General features: G+C 34.0%; 1 protein-coding gene across 2 annotated transcripts; it reads right to left on the minus strand.

The window, feature by feature from the left end:
- Positions 1-8,324: 8,324 nt before the first annotated feature.
- On the minus strand, positions 8,325-22,494 carry LOC128993339 (uncharacterized). Of its 2 annotated transcripts, none has more exons than XM_054417175.1 (4): positions 22,413-22,494; positions 16,375-16,527; positions 14,594-14,807; positions 8,325-11,392 (listed from the first exon to the last, which is right to left on the minus strand). In XM_054417175.1, exons 2-4 carry the CDS (start codon positions 16,492-16,494, stop codon positions 11,082-11,084), a joined length of 645 nt encoding a protein of 214 aa, XP_054273150.1. In that variant the 5' UTR covers positions 16,495-16,527; positions 22,413-22,494; the 3' UTR covers positions 8,325-11,081. The 2 variants fall into 2 exon arrangements, with proteins under 2 accessions (XP_054273150.1, XP_054273151.1); XM_054417176.1 differs by having other exon boundaries at positions 8,325-12,345.
- Between the last annotated feature and the right edge of the window lie 438 nt (positions 22,495-22,932).

A 22,932-nucleotide genomic window follows, 5' to 3' on the forward strand; every position in this document is an offset into this window, starting at 1 on the left:
TTAATGATTATACTCCCCAGTATATATATTTATAAATATATATATTATGTAAATCATACTACACATGCAACTTATGATTATATTAATTCACTATGATTATATTTAACAATAATAGAGCAACGGAGTAAAGGTACTCTACTCATTTCATGCAACTATTACGATTAGGCAAACTATTATTTTTTTTACTGGAACTGGTAAAACACGTAATACTGTATAAAATATTAAACTAATGTACTGACTTTGAAAAAGGTGGCCGTGCTTTGAACCTTATGGGATTGCCCATAAAATCAAATAAGTAAGCCTAGTTTACAATTAAATTTAGCAGCGAACTCCTAACGTTACCAATGTTAAATACATAATAGCTTTGACCACAACAGCTTCTTCCCTATAGGGGAATTCGTTAAAACAGACTTCTTATACTTTAAAATAAGATGCGAAATCGCATCCCTATTTATTTATTAATCCTACCTATTAATCAATCCTACCTATTTATTAATCATATTATGGTCATATTAAACACACCCCGTGTTATATTTTATTATTCTTTATAAAAAAAAGGGTTGCTGAAGACCAAATAAATTTAAGCTTATTGCTTTTTTTCAGTTTGAGTAGAGGGCATGTCAATATATTTATGTTCTTGTTATTTCATAGCATTTTTTAACTAAATGTAATAACATAATTTATGAACTATAGTCTATTAGTCTGTCTTCTTGTACTCTGTTAATCAAAGAGAAGACTAAAGCTAGCATCCATCAGAACAGGTGTCTGATTTTACAATAGAATTCTAAGTCTAATGCTAACATTTTTTGGTTGGGGCCACATTCCCAAAAATCATTTGTAATACTTTAATACTTTTCAATGAAATAGAATAGAACACACTACACACTCTCTCTATTCTCCACTTTAAAATGCCACTAAATTCTATTCTCCACTTTAAAATGCCACTAAATTCTATTCTCCGTCTGAACTAGAATTTGTGCTGATGTATTGCAGATGTATGTGCAACTGTTTTGTATTTGAGGAGTGATCCCACTGTCGATTATAGATCAAAAGATGCCAAATTACTGACTTCTCCCCGATTTAGCCTTTGGCTTGAAGTCACACCACAGTCAAACTTTAATATTTTATGTGTGAAAATCAAATACAAATTTACTGAAACTAGCAGTGTGCCAAAGATGAAACGCCACCTTCTCAATTGGGTTGAAAAGGAATAAATACATTATTGTAATATCTCAATTAAATAAATAGTGGTCTTTCCTCTTAATAAAACACCTTAATCATTCTATGAGGCTGTACTCTAGGTATAATCTTCTAGAATTAGACGACATCCTCTTCACTCACCACGTGGGGTCCATATTATGGACTTACTATGGCGAAGGCAGAGGGAGGGAATCCAATGCACGTCTGTCGCTAATTCCACTTACGACTCCTACGTAAACACTTCCTGTGGTTAACTCACCAATTACGAGGTCTGAAGGTTAAACGGACCAGCTGAGGAATTAGAGAGCTTACACGGAGACGGTTACGGAGCTGTATAGTAAAATCCAGCCTTATTGTATATAAATCAATGATGGACATTTAATATCAAGTGTTAATAAGGCAAACTCATATTAGGTCCATTTAGTTATAATCCGTCCCAGCAAACATTTAGCCTATGTTATTGTTGATTTTTATTTTACAGGTTGACGATAAAAGGGAATTTAAATTTAAATTTATGTCCAGTAAAAAAAGCAATGTTCCAGTGAGATCTCAGGTCTCCTGCTATGATGAACGATATTAAAATAGTTATGAGTATTATATTTCAAACTAATTTACAGTCTAATTTTATAAGTTGTGCTTGGATATAAATCTACGAACAAGAATTTTACATCATTTCACATATGTTTCTTAATCAACTAAAATATTTCTGTAGGTCCCATCGATATAGTCTAACTAGTCTAGTTTGACTATATACATCGATGATAGATCCTTTAACGATATTTTAAAAGAAAGAAGCCCATTAACTTATTGTTGACTTTGTTGATCCCCCTCAATTTTATTGATTAAATCTTACGTAAATGTAGCCCAGTTGTCGCTTGGTATGTTTGTCTTTGCGTATAAGTTTTTGAAGTATAGACCAACTTACTATTGACATTGTGCGATGTGGCACACAGAAAACTGAAAAATGCTTTCGCATAGTTTGACAGGGTTTGACAGTCCACCGAAATTGGATCGTTGGAGTTTCAAATTCGCTAATAAAGACTCCTGTCATGTATACAACTCTGTAATGGTATATACTACTCCCGAGTCCCGAAATTCTATCCAAATTTATTACGCTTAAATTATTTGAACTATGAGTAGGGCCTATAACATCAAAGCAGTGTGCATGTGCAAATCAACTACCGTATTTTAATTTTAAACTCAGATCGAATAATGTCAATGCTGCAATACTGCCTGATCTAAATATTGTAAATATAATGTTTAGACCTAGGCCTACTAACAAATTTAGATAGGTACGGTACAATTAAATTGTAGGTATAATGCTTTGCGGAGTACTGTATCCGTAACAGAGTAGTGTACCTTTTAGTCCATAACAGAATATAATCTTTTATACTTTTCAGTGAAATAGTGACCATACAAAAGTAGGCATTTTAACCCAAGTATGAATCACAATAAATATTTGTGTGCAAATACCACGAATACTTGAACAGAACCGATATGGATCATATAACATAAACAAATGACGTTGAAGGCCCAAATAATATACTAAAAACATTAACTTATGGTTTAGCCAGTTAGTTCCATTTGAGTAATGTTAAATAATGTTTATTTTCAGCCCAAAAACCTCATTTGTTTAGGTTTATGATCCATACGTCTGTTCAAGTATTTGTGGAAAATACTTAATTGATTTAAAGACAAACTATAAAATACACAATCTGTTACCCATCTACAATTAATTGAATTTATTTAAATCTTTGAACGATATGTATGTTTAGCTAGCAACGGCCGAAGCGGATATATTGACTATAGAACAAGCCTTTCATTAGCGAGCGCATGATCTATGATCAATGGCCAAGACTGCTTGATCTTCTTCCTTTTGCCTGTATACTTCTGTTATTGGTGACAAAAATAGGTTATGAGTTTGTTTGTTTCGTTTCGGTGTTGTGTTCAAGTTTTATGAGTTTCGAATGTGAAGTGTGAGTTATGCTAAATAGTTTGGGCCTAATGTTGTAATCAAAGAAGTTAAGTACAATCCAAATATTTATTTTATAAGACTCTTTATTTAATGAAGTAAATTTAAATTATTTTATGATGAGTAGCAGTTCAGTAACTTTCCTAAACGTAAAAAACCTTCAGATGGATCTTAATTGTCCTTTTAAAATCCTAATCGAGTATGTAGTAGATAAAGAAGTAAGTGTTTCTACAAGTGACTGGATAGCACTCTTTCCTTTCGGGTGCAATTTGTCGAGTTCCATAAATCTTGATTTGATGACCACTTTTGAATTCGCATCTTGTGTTCCTACAAGCACATCCGAAAGGTGTTTCAGAATCCTGTTTAGTTTAAAAGGGGCGAAAAACTTAAATTATGGCTTTAAGTATAATTTTGTTTACATAAGTAGACACACTGAAGTTTATGGCATAAGTAAAGCCTTTGAATTCTGCCCCCCTACTATGAAAATAATCCCCGAGAGAAATAACATCAGCGAAGAGAGTGATGACTCAAGTAAGGAAAACTTTGATAACAACACTAGGCCTAGATCAAATGTAAAATTAAACATACCAAAACGTCCAACGCTGAAATCTGTAAACGAAGAAACTGAAAACGGCTCTCAAAACTCGAACCGTAGCGACTCTAGGCCCAATCAAAGCGGCAAGAGGTTCATTGAAACATTTAATAAAAACAAACAGATTTTCGTTCAGAAAGAAATGGAGTCTCAAAGTAATAGTGGCATTCAACATCCACCACCTCCAATATCGTGTTCCAACTGTCATCGCGTGGCGAGGTTGCTGAAAGTCCAAGAGGAACTTTACCTGAAAGTAAAATACCTTGCAGAAGTGAATAAGGATCTTCAGGATAAAATTAGCCTTCTACAACAACAGCTGGAACTGAAACAGGCGGCATGCCGAAAACTATCGTTAACATTAACAAGAGATTGGCAATCCAGAATGATCAGCCAGAACGTAGCCTTCGACTCTTCCCAACAGTATCAAATCATGGTACTAGAGCCATTAGTCACATATGTGGTGCCTTCAAGATACCCTTATCTGGGCAGACCTTGTGAAAAGGGAACTAAATCTGGATACTCGATAAGACTCAAAGCGATAATTGGCAACCAGGAGAAGAAGATTCTAAGATTAACTAAGGAAATTGAGGAGCTTAAGTTGAAAGACACTGAAAGATACGTGGTTGTTAGAGAAGACAATGAAGATGAGATTCACCCAGAGTTACCTGCACCTCAATCTACAAATACGAAAATTGGAAAGGTTGAAGTTAAAGAAGAAGCTTCGGAGTCTGATGGCGTAACGGAGTGAGACTTTTCAGAAACGAACATTAGGCGTTTAGCATTATTTACATACGTTTTCTTAAGTGCCACAAATATATACTAAACTTAGGCCTAATGTAAACATATTTTCTTTTTTCTTTTTTGTTGTCACTAACGTAATATTTTGTTGAATTTTGCTCTTCAAACTCTTTAGCACCTAACTTAATTCTTGTCAGAATTGATTTTGTAATGTAGTTCTGTAAAATTTGATTAATGAAATATATGCATTAACTTAGCTGTCTGTAAACCACGTGTGTGTTATTTGCCAAAAATCCTTCTAGACAGTTTAAAAATAGGCCTATAAGCAATTAAGTTAATATTGATTAAAAATGTTCGTATCTTTCCTTTAAGTAAATTACAACTACATTACACGTTGCTGCAATTTTTGTCGAAACGGTCCGAATATTGCCAGTTCGACCTTGATAAATCATTATTCTGCCCAACTCATAACAAGACCAGTCTTTCCTTCGGACTGTTCCACTACAACATTTCTACAATAGGCTACGTGTATTGTTTTTACATTTTACAAATTACAGATACAATAGAAACCTTAAGTAACTTAAGTAGTCAAATACAAGATAAGTAAAATACTAAGAAATAACCAAAATTCCAAAAAAAACTCCTTTACCGGTCACTATGGGTCATTGCTTATTTGCTTTCAGCTGAATATGAAAATCTATAAGGTGATATAATTAATCTCTTTAACCAATGCCTTCATGTTGCTATTTACGCCTTCAAATACCAAATTCAATTATATGAAATGCAAACAATAGCCTAATATTGCAATCAATTTCAGTAGGCCTAGCCTAGATTATCGATAAAGTGTTCTAATTTAAAGAGGTATGTTAACTTAAACCACGAACTGATTAATTTTTAGGTTGTATAAATTCGATTATTTACACAGTATGTAGGTACAGTACTTGAAAATGGTTTCCTAAGGAACCCCGTCCACTGGGGAGTGGGGACTCTGGACTTAAACATATTTTTACTATTACCACAGGTCTAATAATTTAATCTACGCTATTACCAGAAACTTCATACTCCCTGTGCCAATGCAACTTCCTTAGTGAGAGTTGCAGCCAAAGACATTGTTACACGTTTTCAGCTAAACATCATTGTTGACCTTGGATACTAGACTACTGTACCATCATCGTATTGCTGAATCTGAAGCCAGTTTTTATGAGCGTTTCTCATCGATCAGATTAGGTACGTGAGTGCGCTAATGTTGACTGATGTTTTTATCATACTTTAGACATAGATAAAACATACTCCTTTAGACTAGATTTTACAGTGGTACTGTTTGGTTATCCACGATCACATAAAACAAAACCAATAGATGGAGCACGCCTATCTACATTCAAGCAGTGAAGCCAGTTCCGCCATCTTAGGATGTTAGGATAAGTATAGATCTTAGGATCGTAGGATTAGAAGCGCTAGATGCCGATGAAAACGGCAAAAAAACTCAATGTTCCGCTTCAAAATAACTTGACATTTAGCCTACACTTAGACTAAAGGTAAATCGTAGAAACTTCGTGTGAGAGATGTCAATAAGTCTAGGACGCTATTGGTTCTAATTAAAAGCTTAAGAGTTAATATTTTATATTTTAAATCTTCAAATAAAGTCGGTACATTTAAATGAGTTTTAAAACATGACATGAAAAAGTTCGTCGGCTGCTATTTTTTTGCCAGGTAAGTAAAAAAACGGTGGATTTTGTAGCTAGAGTTGAATTTTTTGGATCATATAGCTGGTGTAGTTTGGTTGTAATTTAAATTGTACCATAGGGGCTACCCGCCGCGCCGCGTTGTGTCATGCTGGCAGATTCCGTATACAACCTCACTAATTCAGTTTAGATACTAATGTTTGGAGCTATACAGAAATGTTTCTAAACTAATTAGAAAAACACGGAGTACATATAAAGGTTCTTCGTTTTATTCTTTGTATTCATAAAAACAGCTCTATCATAAAAATTAATTTGACAGTCAGAATATAAAGGTGTAAGAATATAAAGGGTTTCAGAAACTATCTTGTGACTTAGAAAATTCGTACGCCATTGTAAAAAAAATTGAAAATTCGTGTGTCATTGTAGACCAAACGCCAGAACTTAATCAAACTTAAATACGATATAGATACATCTATATAAATAAAATTAGAGTTTTGTCTGTACATTGCTCAGAATCATAAACTTTTGGGTTATTTTTACGTTTTATACATCAGAGAAACCGAAACACGTCTCATCTAAATTTCTGTCTGTCTTCATGTCTGTTACGACCCAAGAGCCATTTTACGCGGCCTACTCCTGAAAAACGAGAGTACCTATCAAGTTCCAAATCATTTTAATGTATTCACTGGATTGGCGAAATTGTCTTTAGCCATTAAAATATGGCGTCACCACTTTGTAAATAAAACAACAGACGTTTAAAAACCCAATTTTGTGCGATTTTTGTAAAGTTTTCTCCCAATGTTTAGCACATATTCTTCTATGAAATAACGAACAGCTGTTCAAATCAAGATTATTTCTTGTAGCTGTCACTGATATGTTTACAAATACCGCAACCATTTCCGATCACGTTTTGAAAGCAAATCCAAACCAATTAAGATTAAAACCTTTTTCCTTACATAACGGATTTAATTAATCGCAAGTGCAATAATATGTAGGGTAAATGAAAATAGATATTCTTTGTGTATAAAATTGTTCTTGAGTTTTGATAACCGGGAAATAGACCTTGAATCAGTGTTGTATATTGCTGGGATACTTACATTTTTTAAATGAGCGTTTTCAGTCGAGACTCGGCACACGACCGACGCGCGTCTATAGTAAAAATAAAAGTAGGCCTAATGTGTATTTATGATTTATTCGTCATGTGTATAAGTGTACAGTTGGTGTATGTGTTTCAAAAACTCCAAGACGCGCCTAAGGGGAAGCTCAAGACCTTTAGGACTGATGATGGCGATTTAATTTCGCCAAAATGCATCTCCTGTAATAGGATACATTAGGATCGACCATCGGACACAGGTAATTTAGCCTTTTATTGATTTTCATACCGATCCGGAAAAACAACAAACGACATAAAATGAAGTTATGTATAATAAATAGTTTGGCCAGCATATCTGAAAATATGCAAACCAACTGCTGTTCTTATTATCTGTTCTTATTATCCAATAAGAAGGTTTCAACTGATTACTATAAGATCCCCGTGCGTAGAACGGGTACACAGCTAGTACATTATAAATTAATTTGTAGCTTTTCAGAATTTTTCTTTTGCCCAAAAAGTGTTTGTTGTCAATTATGTAAACTAGCTTTCCAAGAAACGGTAAACGCTAGTAAAAAAATTAAAAGCGTACAGTATTTTGAATGTCATTGTGTTAGTAATAGAAATATTTATAATACAAAGGCGTATTGTCACGGATATCATTGATATCAACTAACATTTAATTAGTTGCGCGCGCTACTAGGCTCATCACAGCCGGCAGCCGCCATCTTGGTGAAGATTAGTGAAAAATACTGGCTTCACGTCGTGGCCGACGTGTTCCATCTATTGGTCTTATGTGATCGTTGTTTTACTAGAGCACGAGCCAAGCAAAGGTTGAAATACTTGATATAGTTTTTTAATGCTAAAACGGGTTTAGGATATAAAATTAGTCATCACCAACGAACAATATACATACCTGACAGAATGATTTTTCTTCGATGATTCACAAGGAGAATAGATCTATTACACTATTACAGTACAGAGTTTCAGTTTGTACACCTTATCTGTTCTCTACGATTCTGAGTGAGAACAATGGAATAAAGCAAACAGTTACAGACAATAAACCATTTTATTTCATACTGTATACAATACATAATTACCTTAACAATAATATTTAATTTACTAAATTATTATTCGTGCATAACTGGATAGCTATATACACAGACTCAATACTTACATGAATATTGGGATATTAGTATTAGGAATAGTGCACTAGCTATGTAAAGTGCGTGTTGTGGGCTTTTTGTGGTTTATCATTAGCATTCCTTTGGTGTTGGAGCGGCTGTCGGATTTGTTACTAGCTATTTAGCTAATTAAAAGTAAATCCCAAATTAAAGTTTTACATTTTGAACGTTTGAAAAACAGGTTTCAAACTTTATATCACATGAAGTACCGTCTAAATAAAATTTGTTTAAGACCCTTTCTGTGCTTGACCCTGCCTTTAAGATTCAGTAGAATAAACATACTCATATTATTAAAGTTGAAATTTCTTTAAAAAGTATCTCCATATCGTGATGTATAAACGTTTGGCTTGTAAAGCAGCATTGCTCCACAATTAATACTAAACTGCTAAGCGGTAATGTAGGCTTTATGTCCTCATACATTTAATGCACGCCCATATATTATGTATTTAAATGTTTTTGTGACGCCACATGAGAATAGCTAGTTAGCCTGTTTGTACAACTTCAAACCATAATATGCAATTAGTAAATTTAAAATGTTATTTTGAATTTAAGCCTGCAAATAATTAGAAACTGTCTGGAATCCTCTAATTAAACTTTTAACGATTAATTACATGAATGTTAGACATGTAACTTATATAGTACAGCATAATGACATGAGTACATTACAATATTTTAAAATACGTAATATTTAAGAAATATATTTGATGGATAACCCAATCAAGAATTAAACATTTGCTCTGTCCAAAACTGTATACTTGATTCTAATATTCGTCACAAGCCTGAAACGATAAATTACCATACACATGCAATGCATTCCTCCCCGTACAATATGTGACACATCACAAACAAGTTTGAAGACTCACAGGACTTACACGTTAGAATAAACTATCAAAAAAATAACGTAAGGCCAAGCCTATAGCAAGCAGGGAATCTACAGCGGGACGGATGGAAGGGCGTGAGTGTGAGACAGAATACTGTATTGCAGTGTGGGGAAGTGAGACAGATGTACGACAGATAGGCCTACAACTACGGGGCGTTACCACTTGTACGACAAGCTATTTGGTTGTCAAGCCAGTTGACCGACTGACGGTCAAGTGTCCAAGAGAAAACTATCTTGACAGTCAAGTGGTTTCTCATCATTCATCTTATTTTACGTGAAAATAAATCGCGATTGCTCAACAAATGTCGACAAAGTAGTATGTCTTATTTCTATCGATCTATTTAATTAGACTAGTAACGACAGTTAACTGGCTTGATGACCAAGTTGTTTTTCGATCAAATGGTAGACACCGTACAACTACATGTAACATACAAATATCAACAAATCTTCAAAAAGTTATATCCTTATCTGTTTATAGTGGTGAACCGTTGAAACTATACGTGGAAGTCAATCAATTTTCTACCACTAATAATCAATTTGAGTGAAAATGTCGCAATTCACCACTACAACAGTTCAGTCAACGAGAATAGACATAAGTTCAAGCTACATCACAAGATGCGATCCACACGTAGATTTTAAAAGGCCACAATCAGATCAAAACTCTCATTGAAATCTTATTTACAAACTTCACCCCGAGGAGTTACTCCGTAGAATTTAAATTGATAACAAGTCAAGGCAAACGAGGCGATTGCTTCTATCGGCAACAACTCAACAAGCCGTTCAATGTCAACAATGAGTACATGTAGATGGAGGTACAGGTAGCGATGGGAAGGGATGATATGGTGGGAACTAAGGGGGATTATGTCAAGTTAAAAGAATAAAAGTATTCATTCGTAGCTGACAAGCGAACGCAGGTCTTTCTGCAAAAAAATATCCCAAAGAAATATTATTCACAGGATGATCTCGAAACGTATTGTTTTCTCTCCGACCAATTTTAGACTCTACAATGCCGAAAAGGAACAGACTATAAATTGTCACTTAATTTAAAAACGTTCGCATTTCAAAGTAAAATTTAATTTAATTGTTATTTAGTTTATTCATGTTTTAAGTAAATTTAAGTTTTTGAGTAAATCAGAGAATTTAAAAAATTTCAGCTCTTGGCATAGTTTTCTCTTATTAGTAACTATAGAAAATATCTACATTCACATCTGCTATGATTCAAAAGCACTTTTTGAGCGATAGATTTTTTTTGTCCTTAGGTACTTTTATAATAAAGGATTCCAATTCGTATTCCAATAAGTTTGGTTTGGAGGTAACACACATTTGAATGTGTTTTATACAGGCATGCAAGATAAGGGAATGCCGCAACACCTGATGCATTCGTACATACAGTACCATAGATGAAAAGAATGAAATATAGACCGTCAGCCGTGCTACGATTAGCATAGGTTCTGGCGTCCACCGCTAGGAGTGCCGTGTAGTTACGTAGCGCGTACACCGTGACTACACGGCGCTCCCAGCGGTGGACGCCAGAACCTATGTTTATCGCAGCATGGCTGACGGTCTACAATATTTCTTTCTTTTTTTCTAGTACTTACTTCGAGTACCTAATGTATTTTGATAATCATTACGTCGGGATCATCTTGTTCGAGACAAACTACAAACGGCTATTTTGCAAGCAAACTACAGGAATCGCAGCAAATCAACTGTTTAACTCTCAAAAACATCGGCTTAGTGGCGAGGTTAGAGAGGAAACCGCACAACCAGACTTGGGAGGATTGACAACAAACACGAAGACAAGATGCGATGGCTGTATCCTCCTTCTTCACAAGGCGGGACCCTGATCTGTCTTGATCGTTTGATTTTCCTATCTTCCAACTCTTTAAGAGTCTCGTCTATCAGTTCCGGCGGCATCGTACCACTCTTAGAGAACGCAACCGTGTTCAGAACGCGGTAATTTTTAGAGCAATAGCTCAAGAACATGTAGTCATCGTCCATTTTAAAAACGCGGAAAATCCCTCCGTACTGTTTGTAGTTGTCACCTGCCAGCGACCCTTCAACAGAAAAATGCATTAGGTTCATATAGTTGTAAAGGCTTCTTGGAATGCTGGTCACAGTTAGGTACATATATACAGTTGCAGTCATGTACACGAAGTGCTGTGCAAGGATTGTGCGTAAAGCGTAAGCTGAGGTAACTATACACATAAGCTCTCTCTTTGTAAAGGCACAAACGTGATTGAAGTAAATGCGTGAACGCCGCTAAGCTTGGGAACATCTTTTGCTTGAGGGAGGAATGTTTTTGCAACGTAAATGTTTTAATGGATTTTGATCTATATACGATATTGATACATTTTCTCTACTTCTAAACTTAAACAATTTTACGATCCGTAATTGGTAAATCTTTAAGAATTCAGAGACTCGTTTCAATTTGCTATCTGCAGGTCGATAGTCAATGGAACTACACTAAATGGTATTGGCTTTTCTAATAATGTAGCCTCAAATAATTGAATCTCTAAAGAAATCACGTGCAAGGGTATCCGAGAAGATTCTACCATGAGGCGCATAAGTAAAATCATCAACGTTCACACTCAGTGTATCTTGCTCAAGTTCAAAGCGAACTTCTAGCCGATTCTTTCAACGCGACAACATCTGGGGCACATCTGTGTGTCTTTACATAGGAAGAGCTACAATCATAACGCTTGATCAATTGTCTAAATCCGTAAAAGTAATATAAGGGAGGCGGTCGCAAGTAAAACGTTGATGGAGTAACCCAACAACGCTCCAGCGCTACACATTGGCTTCCTGTCATAGGCTGGGGATTTGTTTAGCTGAGCCAGCTGTAGGTTTGCCCCACTCAGTACATCAGCTGATCTAGTGTTTTGGCGGGAGAGGATAACAGAGCTGTGAATAGAGGTGGAGCAGAGTCGGACAATCATGTATTTGTCCTTTTCTAAAGTCAGGATCGATGCCTGGGACGTCTTCAGTTGTTGAGCTGGATTGGAAGAACCTAGATGAAATCAGCCACATTTATATATTCTTCTTTGTAACATCCAAACAACGATACTTAAAAGTAAATGCTATATAATACATTAACTACATATTGATCAGTTAGGGGGTGGGCTGTTCTGTTATTTAACCGTAGTAATAGCGTAATAGTATCGCCGTTTCATAGCCTTTAATCACTTATAGTACCTAGATAAAAGAATGTCCTATTTGAGTACTGTCCTGTCTGTCGTTTGAGGGTAGCTTTTGTAATGAAAACAGCTTCAAACGAAAATGTTCATAGTGATTATTCACATTGGATTCATCGGGTATTCAACTAGGAAATGACACTATAGATCCCAACTTTAATAAGCAAAACTCAGTGAGGAAGTACTCCAGGTAATTGAACATGGTTAATTGAAAATCCTTACCATTATACTCACAAATCCATCAATAAACGTATTTTTTATGACAACAGGATTCATTGTGATGAATATGTTCCTTAAGGGTACCTACGTGCACACCAAGTTTAATTTCAGACATTTGAAACTTTTATTTTTTTAACTTTTAACCTTTTCTATATTATGCAGATGGAGATAGTTTGAATCTAATTGTCATACGAAATTTTACTTAATTAAGTCCATATGAACTGTATAGTATTCCAAATTCTAAGCATTATGTATTCACAAACTTCCGGTTATTCAAGTAAAATACACTCCTTTCTCCAATTCATTTAATCTCGGTTATTTTTAGGTTTGTATACTTTTAACAGTAATCAATCACAGTATTAAAGACCCCCTTGCTGTACACGTAATCGCCTGTGGCATTTAACATCGTGACCTTTACAACGTAAACTGGGCCAAGCCGTGTTTTTCGTCTCGTGTTACCGATATCAATTGCTGTGAATTGTGGGAAAAAGTTCTATAAGCATTTAAAGTCCACAGTGGTAAACAAAGAGAGCGATTTATTTTTCTGGTGATTTACGGTTATTGTTTACAAATACAATTAGAGGCATAAGAAAACTAAATGCGTTGAATAGCTAGAAAATTTAACGAAATAGTTATATTTACATTATGGCTTTATTGTTTAAACATTTTTTATGAAATGTCGCTCTATAAAAACACAACTTATTCACGAATAGTTTTACAATACTTAATCACTTATATTCTGCTTGCATTACGAATCTATAGAATAAGTAGTCTACTTGACGACAGATTAAGAGAGCCATTTGTTTATGTTTGACTAAGAGTCCCGAAGTAGATATATCCCATTTATATTATCTGTTGACATTTTATTTGATTTGACTTGGTTGATTGAGCCGCTTATACATTGTGTGTGTCGGAGAAGAACTTTTTAGTTTTTAGAACATTGTTGTTTATAAAAAAAATACAAAAAAAATACAAAGAAATAGTATATTTAATCCTAAGGCTAGGATTATACTAGGACGCTGGCGTCCTGGTATAATCCTAGCCTAAAGTGAGTATTTTAGAAAAAAAACAAGTTTATCTGCGGAGGGTAAGCCGAGGTAAGGAAAATGAGCTATGGTCGGACTTTCGGTTTCGTGTGAATAACAATCAAATAAGTTAAATAATTCACAAAAATTTAAACATTATTTACGTTTGTAAATTAGCTCCCAAAATGGTTTCCTTCTTGTTTTGCTTTTATCAACCAACATATGTTACTGTCAATTAGAAACCATATGTATCATTCTACCAATACAAGACCTTTAAGAGGAATGAACTATTGAATAAACTATCGAAATTCTTTTGCACATACATTTATCTAAACGTTGATAAAGATTTATATGGTTACAGTGTTCAAATGACACTTCAATAAGGACCATTTTCTTCAGTGAAATCAGCGGACAAATTTCAAAGCTCTAAAACATACAGCCGATGTCATCGGCCGTATCATATTAATTCTTTTTTGGCATAGATAAAAAGAGCTGCTGCAACCCTGTTTTAAAACAGTCGTTTTTGCTGTGATATGACGAAAAATATTTCAGTGAAAACATTTTAGATTCCATAGGACATTCCTTTACTACTTGTGCTTTCAGTTTTGCTTTGGCTTAAAATAAAATGTTTGGTGTAAAAACCCAGAACGAAAGCTAGTGAAAATTAGATGATGTAATACAGTAGTAGCAGCACACCATGTCAGATGCTTCATTCAATGAAATTCCATGTTATAAAAAACTGGCAACAGTTCCGACTTAGATATCTTATTCAACCTAACTAAACACTTTCTCTTTGATCACGAAATGTTCAGCTACCAACCTTTCTGATCACTGATAGATTGCCACTGTCCCCTCCCCTTCTGCTGGAATTTGTACTCCAGGTCGCCCTCTGTAGAGTTCCACATCATCACCAGCGTCTTCTTTGGCCCTTTCGTGAGGGTGACTGCCGGGCAATTGGTGTCCAAAGGTACTCCGTAAATCTTGGAGTCGTTGCGGTGGATCACTATCTCGATTGGATACCACGTTCCTTCCATCTGAAAATTGACTGTTTAGAAATTTGGAATTCAGTCGATTGATCATCGCTGTAAACTAAATACTCTCGATTCAGTGAGGACGAATACACTTCCATATCTGTTTGCACAAACAACCGAATGAGTAATATTAATTATTCGATTGTTTAATTCGATATATCGTTTGGTTAGTTAGGTTAGGTTAACATTGCCTAACTAACCAAACGATATATTGAATAATCGATATATCGATCGATATTACTATTCGGTTGTTTGTACCAACATATATGGAAGTGTACTCAGTCCTCTTTTTGCCGCTGGGGATCTCAAACCGTATTTAGTTTTGATTATATTTCAAGGATATATACGGTAGTTAAAAAATATGCATAAAACGAATTATACATTAGCACTTTGATATAGGTAGCACAAACAATACAAATAATACAAACAAACCTATGTTTGTGTTTGATTGTATTTTTTTAATGGTGAAATTTTTCAATACAGTAATAACAACTTTCAAAATATGGTTAAAATAGTAAGAAAACTATTTTTTAATTGATTCATTATGATAGCCTCCTGAACTTTTATTTCAAGAATAATCTAAATTACTAAAACCTAGCTGTCCACCTTTAAAATTCAGTCAGTATACGTATATGCCAATTTAAATTTCGGAGTTAGTATCTCAATCATCAGGTCTAGGTACACAAATGGAATATGAGAACAATTCCTGACTATACAATTTAGAAAAACCATTGTAAAATACTAATCCCTTCCTTCCATCAAAGCCAATAATAGGAAGAGTTAAAAAAAATCATTTTCACAGGCTCTAATTATTATCTAGTTTTTACAGATTTTACTGCCAATACAATCAATATATCGATGTAATAACCGTTATACCAGTGAATTAGCAGACTGGGACTCAAAATAATCCAACCACTTATTTAATGCATCTACAGTTTCTAGAAAAATGTAGTTCTGAGGTATAATCTTCATATATTTCTTTACTGTAATGCTAGTAATATAAACGTAGCTCTAATATCTCGAGCGTGTTTACAGTTAAAGTGGAGTAGATTAAGACAGACAAAGAAGTATCATGCCATAGTATAACCGTGTTTAGCTCAGCTGATTTGGTTTATTCAGCTTATGCAGTTAAATAGTTGTCCCTAAAAATCGAAGAATTTTGCTTCGAATTTAATAAGCTGTCATTATAATCTTTGCTAAACAAACTTCAAACAAAACATAACACACTTTTCCAGTTTCGCCTAGTAATCATATGGAAAGGTTTAATTTATAAACAAAACAAAAGTGAAACTTCAGTCTATAAACTTAAACACTATACCTAGAGTTTTTTTATAATATTGTTTAGTAATTATTTATTTTTCAATAGACAATTTTAGATCTTTAGTTTGAGAGCAATGTAATGTATCCATAAAAGTGAAAATTGTGAAACCCTTTTGGTCGCTACCTACCTCATTCATTGGCTATAGTACAAAATGAATTTGTTTACTTGTAATAAATGTACCTATTATTGTGTGAGGCATAATTAAGTTCTATAGTAATTAGTGTATTTTAAACTATACGCAATACATACGTCGTCAGCTTTGTACAATACATCGTTGTTGTAATCCACGCAGTTTTGTGTATCAGCATTTGTGCAGGATAACAGACAAAGGCAAACGCTGAGGACTGCTGCTGCTCCCAACGAGGACATGTCTGCTGATGTCCAACGTGACAGCGAGTGAGTCTGCAACAATGAAATGCTGAGGTAAGACAAAGGAACATAAATACCTGATCCTGTTTATGGCGTCGTAGAAATACCCAATCATTACTCAGCATTCTTGAATTTCAACCCATATATCGGTTCAATTTGTACTTAAATTTACGTAAAAATGGTATATTATTGGTGCGAGTTTTGCGATGTGATAACAATCTAAGTAGGTATATTAATTTTACCGAATTTCCATATAGGGAAGTGGCTATTACCGTAGGTGGCATGGTAAGACCTAGGCCCGGGACCGATTTGATTTTTTCATTTTGATGTCTCCAGAGGCCAAAAACAACGTTCGTTCAAATGTTTATATATGTATATATAAAATACATATACATACGTCCGTGAACGCGATAACTTGAGTAATTTTTGTCTCATTTTGATGGTATTTGGTTTAAAGGTGTAAGGCGGAATAAACTTGAATGAGTTCTCGAACCAACATGATCGGGCCATGGGAAAAGGGGTAATAAATGTTTTTTTCTCATTTTTGACCCTCAAAACACAAAATTTTCCAATTTCTCTCTAAGCCTTTGAAAGAACTTTTAAAAAAACAAATAATTAACAAAGCATCAAATGTTTTTGCACGTTTATTGGTAACGGAGAAAATTAAACAAACTAAATTTAAAATTCCCATGTTATTCTTATGGAGAATATTTTAAAATGTTGTAGTTAGCTTGTTTATGAATATATATTTGGATCAAACTTGGTAAATTTATTTATTTTATACTAAGCTATTAATTTTACTAAAAAACACACTATTAGTTTCCCTGTAGCAGCAAACCTAAGTACTCGTCAAACCTAATGTTAATGTTATTTAAATAGATTGAAAATCAATTCAGGCAGATGGAAATTCGCTTAGTCGGCAGGTTTGTTGCGGCGGGGGTATTTTATACCACAATTTATCATTGAATTGAAAAGTAGACCAAGTTTTGCGGCAATTGAAAGAAACACGTTGAGGTTAAATAATTAGTATGATTTAATGAGGAGGAATCTTAAACAAATGGACAAATATGAAAATCAATAGGAAGAACTGGGTTAAACAATATGGGGTATACAAGGTGACTGTGAACCCTCTAAAAAATCAATTGGTAGGGTATAAAGGGATCTCCACTAAGTATAGGTAGTTCATTATGCAAAACTGTATGCAAATTATTAGCTCGCCTGCCAAAGGGATGAACGGTATCGATACTCTACAAGCCAACCAAGCCTTACAATCTTCTGTGGTAGTTTGAGGGAGAAATATCTCTATCTAGTGTCATCTGTACCAGAGATAAAGCCTAATTATTTTAAAGACTGAAAATGTTTAAAAAATGTTACGAACAAATTAAACACAATAGTATGATTCCTGATCTAGGCCACGTCTCCTCGACAATAGTTCTGTATTTCTTTTTCCTTCTATCTATAGAAATATAATTAGAAAAAGTAGAACTTATAAATTAGAGTCTATTTTTATTAGGGAGACTTTGAAAATACGTCGTTTTCAAGGATAAATATCTAGCTTTAAATAGGTTATACGAATTAAGGTGACATTTTTTTTCGAAAAGACATAAGAACGGATAACGTACTTACTATCAAAGCAGTTTTTGGTGACCGAGAAATGAGCATAAAACTCGTAATCTAAAACTGTAGCACTGTATAATGTATATTGTATTCCTACTGTGTCCACATTGATTCACATACTAACATCACAAGGTACCCCGCTGGTACAGGATATACGGATATACCATACTGAGAAGGTCGACCGAAATCAGAGCAAATTTATTGTTGACCTACATAGTCAGTTTATTGGATTATGCAAACGTTACCTGGCTGGCTATCTCTTTCTTTTATGCGTAAAAAGCGAAGTAAGAAGTAAAGACTCGATACAAGCTTCTATTTTAGAAAGCGTATACAAGAAAATTCAAAAGCTTATTGTTTCAACTATAAGAATAATTCTAAAACATTAGTGATGTGTAATCGAAACAAAAAATCTTTTAAAGGGGAGTACTTGTACTGATTTAGAAGGAACACGATAATTCATATGCATTTAATGCTTGAATAGCATTTGATAAATGAAGTAGATATAGACCTACACCCTATAATGCTTTCTCAAATAGTATTGTCACATAACACAACACATAAAATAACATTTTGAGAAGTAGAAAAAAATATTTCCTCATCGACAGGTAATCTTAATATCTGTTGTTTATTTCCTCTTTTTATGTACACCAAATATCTCAAGGAACAAGTAAATAAAAAAATAACTATTTTCATCACAATAGATTAATAGAACCGTATTGTAACATACACAATAATTTAGTTCTCGTTCATTTCCCGCTTAAAAAATAAACTGGATGAAAACCGACTATTACTATTGGCTGGTTTGTGATACTTGATAAAATGTTTAAGAACAAAATTGGGATTGTGTGGAAGAGTAGGCTCATAAGATATTTCAAGTTGAAAATTATTCGGGAATACGTGTTATGTTGAGTCTCTAAAATGATAGTGTGCATTTTCCGATGAATGTATTACAAAGCGACAAACAGTTTCCTAATGTATGATAATTAAAATCGCATATATTTTATGAAAACTCAAGGTAGATTTATTTTGTCATGGTATCTTACATTAACGCAGTTGTTTTTACCTATATCTACTCAACCAAAACACCTTCAGGCGCGTCACTTTTTCCACACATTAGCACTTCATTAACAGAGTCAGTAAATACATGATTTGCTGGATGCTGGATGGTGGATACGTTAATGTTGTTTGCTAATAGGATGAATTTAAACAGTAACATTAAACTATGTGATATCCAGTCTAACCTAAATTAAACCTATAATCTTCTGGATCGGAAAAAGATTATGAGTTTATCTAGTTAAAATCCCCAACCCATTAAAATGAATTTTTATACAGGTGAATGGGTTAGCACGGTGCAGGTTGAAATTAAAGATTTGATGGTTTTATACATTAAGCAAAGTACCCGTCTTCAATGGAGGATTAATGCTTCTAAAACACTCAATGCTGATTACATTTTCAAAGATAATAATTAAGTGTTGGCAATAAAAGAAATAAAAGGTTAGTGAAATAGCAAGATATTTTGTGCAAGCCTTTTAAAATGTCCATGTTAAATTACCAGGTATAGTGTTATTTCGGCTTTAAAATTACACTGATAAATTACACTACGCGGTTTAGTAATATGTATTATTATTTCTTGTTTTATTTTGATAGTTTTTTGAAGCATGATTTATCATCAGATTTTAATGTTTAGTATCAACTTTAGTAATCACAATGGCGTATTCTTAATTTAATTTGTATTTTTTTAAATTATACGTTTCTCACACCATCACAAGCAATATATTTTCATTTACAGCCTACTAAAACGTGAATAAAATTGATTTTTACCCTTAAAAATAGTATATTTCGTACCTAGGGCCGAAAATGAGTTTTTGCCGGCTCGAGATAGTTTTTAAGTTCGAGACGAAGTCGAGAATTTAAAACGATCGGGAGCTGCAAAACCATTTTGGTCCGTGGTACGAACGCTATTTTTCACCCCACTATACCTATTACCACTACCACAATGTACACAGGCATCACAACTACAACTTTAAGGTTATGTGAAGAAATAAATTGAGGAATCAGCAAAAATAATAATAAATAGTTGCTAGGCAACGGTGACAATAAAACAATTCTATTGCAATGCTATGGATACTGATTGTGTATTTAATATGCATTAATGTTTTAAGAAAGTTAAGCGGACAGCTGATTTTGCGGCCCTAGGGATGTAAAAACCTGCTCGGTCCCCAAATGACGATGACAGCTGGCATGGCCAGCAAAACATAACTTTCAGCCACCAATTAACGTATGTAAAACAGCCAAAAACATCATAGGGGCGGCCCCAAATTTTCAAATGTAAACAACATCATGTGACCCTTCTTTTTAAAGGGTTTATCAAGAGTAATTGAATTGCGCAAACCAGAGGTCAATATCGCATCCCTAATCAAAATGGCAGCCATTTTAATTATTTAAGATGAGCAAGCAAGATAGTCTGGACACCCCCAGTTAACTTTAAAAATTTTATATTTTAATACCGACCAAAAGGTGATTTTTTTTTTATAAAGGTATGCTGAGTTTAATTTTCCTGCTATAACCTGTAAAAAATTAATAGGGGATATTTCAAAATGACTGCCATTTTGATATGGGGTGCGATATTGACCTCTAGTTTGGGCCATTTATTTTGTCTTTGTAAAACACTTCAAAATGAGGGGTCACATGATAGGTGTTAACATTATAAAATCTGGGAATGCTCCCAAAATACCCCATTTTGGGGGCCGGGTACAAGTTCTAACTTTAAAGAAGAAGTGCATTTTTGTATGTTGTAAACATGTGCCGAGTTTGGTTTTCCCACTGCCACACGTTATAAAGTTAACTGGGGGTGTCCAGACTTTATTTTTCTTGCACATCTTAAATTAAAATGGCTGCCATTTTGATTAGGGGTGCTGTATTGACCTATGATTTGCGCATTCAATTTATTTTGATAAAAAATTTCAAATGAGGGGTCACATGACAGGTGTTTACATTTAAAAATTTAGGGCTGCCCCCAAAATAACCCATTTTGGGGGCTGGGGCAAAGTTTTAATTATTATGATAAAGTGCAATTTATCATGTTGTAAATATGTGCCGAGTTTGGTTTTTCTACTGCAACGCGTGAAAAAGTTAACTGGGGGGTTCCAGACTTTTGCCTAACCCTGTATATCAAGTTCATAGTTTAACTCTTACGTTTATAATATTGTATACCAGTTGTTACAGAGGATGGGGACGAGTTTCAAATAACAATGATTGACTTACTGGATTACTGTTATTGAGAACGCTCCTAGATAATTGTATTAAAAATGTTCTATCATTGGTTATTAGAAAATGTTATATTTCAACTTTAAAAAATTTAGATTTTCTTAAATACACGTTACGATAAAAGTAAAATTTAAAATAAAAAGACCTATTGATGTATTTAATTCTTAATACTACTTTACAAGTTGTATAACAATTATCATATACAGTAACTGCTATACATGATCATATTAAATGCAATATTTTCGCCCGAAACGCTCGTAAAGCTTAAAACTATTAGTGTTGATAAACTTTTTGAAGCCTTTTCGTAGATATATAGAAATATTTTAACCAATAGTAGAACCCTATATTCTCAAATTTCAGTAATAATTAAGTTTTTTTATCTTTTAACAAGTATATATTTGAATACGTTAGCAGTTTTGATTAAGCTTTTAAATATCAAATTCAAATATTTTTAGAGAGTACGTTCTAAGGACCCTACTTATTACTTATGGTTCGCATAAAGTCAATAGATATTCATTTATTACTATATACATACTAGAACGCATTCATTATAGAAAGAAAATTAATATATGAACTATCCATTCACTAGGAACATACCGGAATGTCTAGTTATCTAAGAACGAATAAGACTAGGGTGCACTTACTTTTTGGGATTTAACCTGCGACGAACAAAATATAAGGTTTCGCGAGCAATATTTTGTCAAACAAATTACTATTTTATATAACATTTTAGTTATTAGAAAACAAATTAGATAGCGTTAAGTTGTTCACGCAAATTTACAATACCAACAATGAGCGTCTGAATGAACTAGTGCGCCCAAAGTTACAACGTACTTATTCAAAGGTTTTACAATGCTTTTTTTATATAATTACCAAAAAATATTGACCTAAACATACTTATAGCTAAAAACTTATTACAGTATATTGAAGCATCAAATAAAAAAAACCAAAATTACGCGTACTTATATTCCTACATTTTATTTTTACAACACCAACAAAACACATAATTTAGAAACTAAATCAAACTAACTTACCGTTTCAAATTTGTTTAACTTAACACAAATGTAACACTCAGTAACTACCCGCTAGAACTACGTAGCACGGGGGTCGGTCCGGCAATGTGGTAAACACAGATAGAGCCGGGAGGGGGCGACAGGAATCAATATTTCTGAGGCGGGATATACACAAGACTCTTACAGATTATCCCTAAATTATAATTAAGAATTAACACACGAAATTAAATTACATTTCCTCTAGATGTTTTGAGTCTAATCACACAATTTAATTACTCTAGCTAATTAAAAGATTGGACGGTAGTATATTGCGGAGCCCTAGTTGCTAATGAGCTAAGTCACGAATAGGAAGGGCTCTATAACACAACCTTGCGGGAAACCTTTACAAATATTCCGGCTAAACAAACACCGAGATATGTGTGGCATGCGAGGGTATTGTTAGGGTTTATCGTCATGGCTCGAGTGGGTGTTGAATGTTGTAAATAGTTATGGTTGGTAAAGTTATGGATGGTAGGATCGTAAATGTGATTTTGCTATGTGT

Source organism: Macrosteles quadrilineatus, unplaced genomic scaffold (assembly GCF_028750875.1).
Source record: "Macrosteles quadrilineatus isolate MER2022 unplaced genomic scaffold, UCM_ALF_1.0 Scaffold_4__1_contigs__length_99947679, whole genome shotgun sequence".
NCBI lineage: Eukaryota > Metazoa > Arthropoda > Insecta > Hemiptera > Cicadellidae > Macrosteles > Macrosteles quadrilineatus.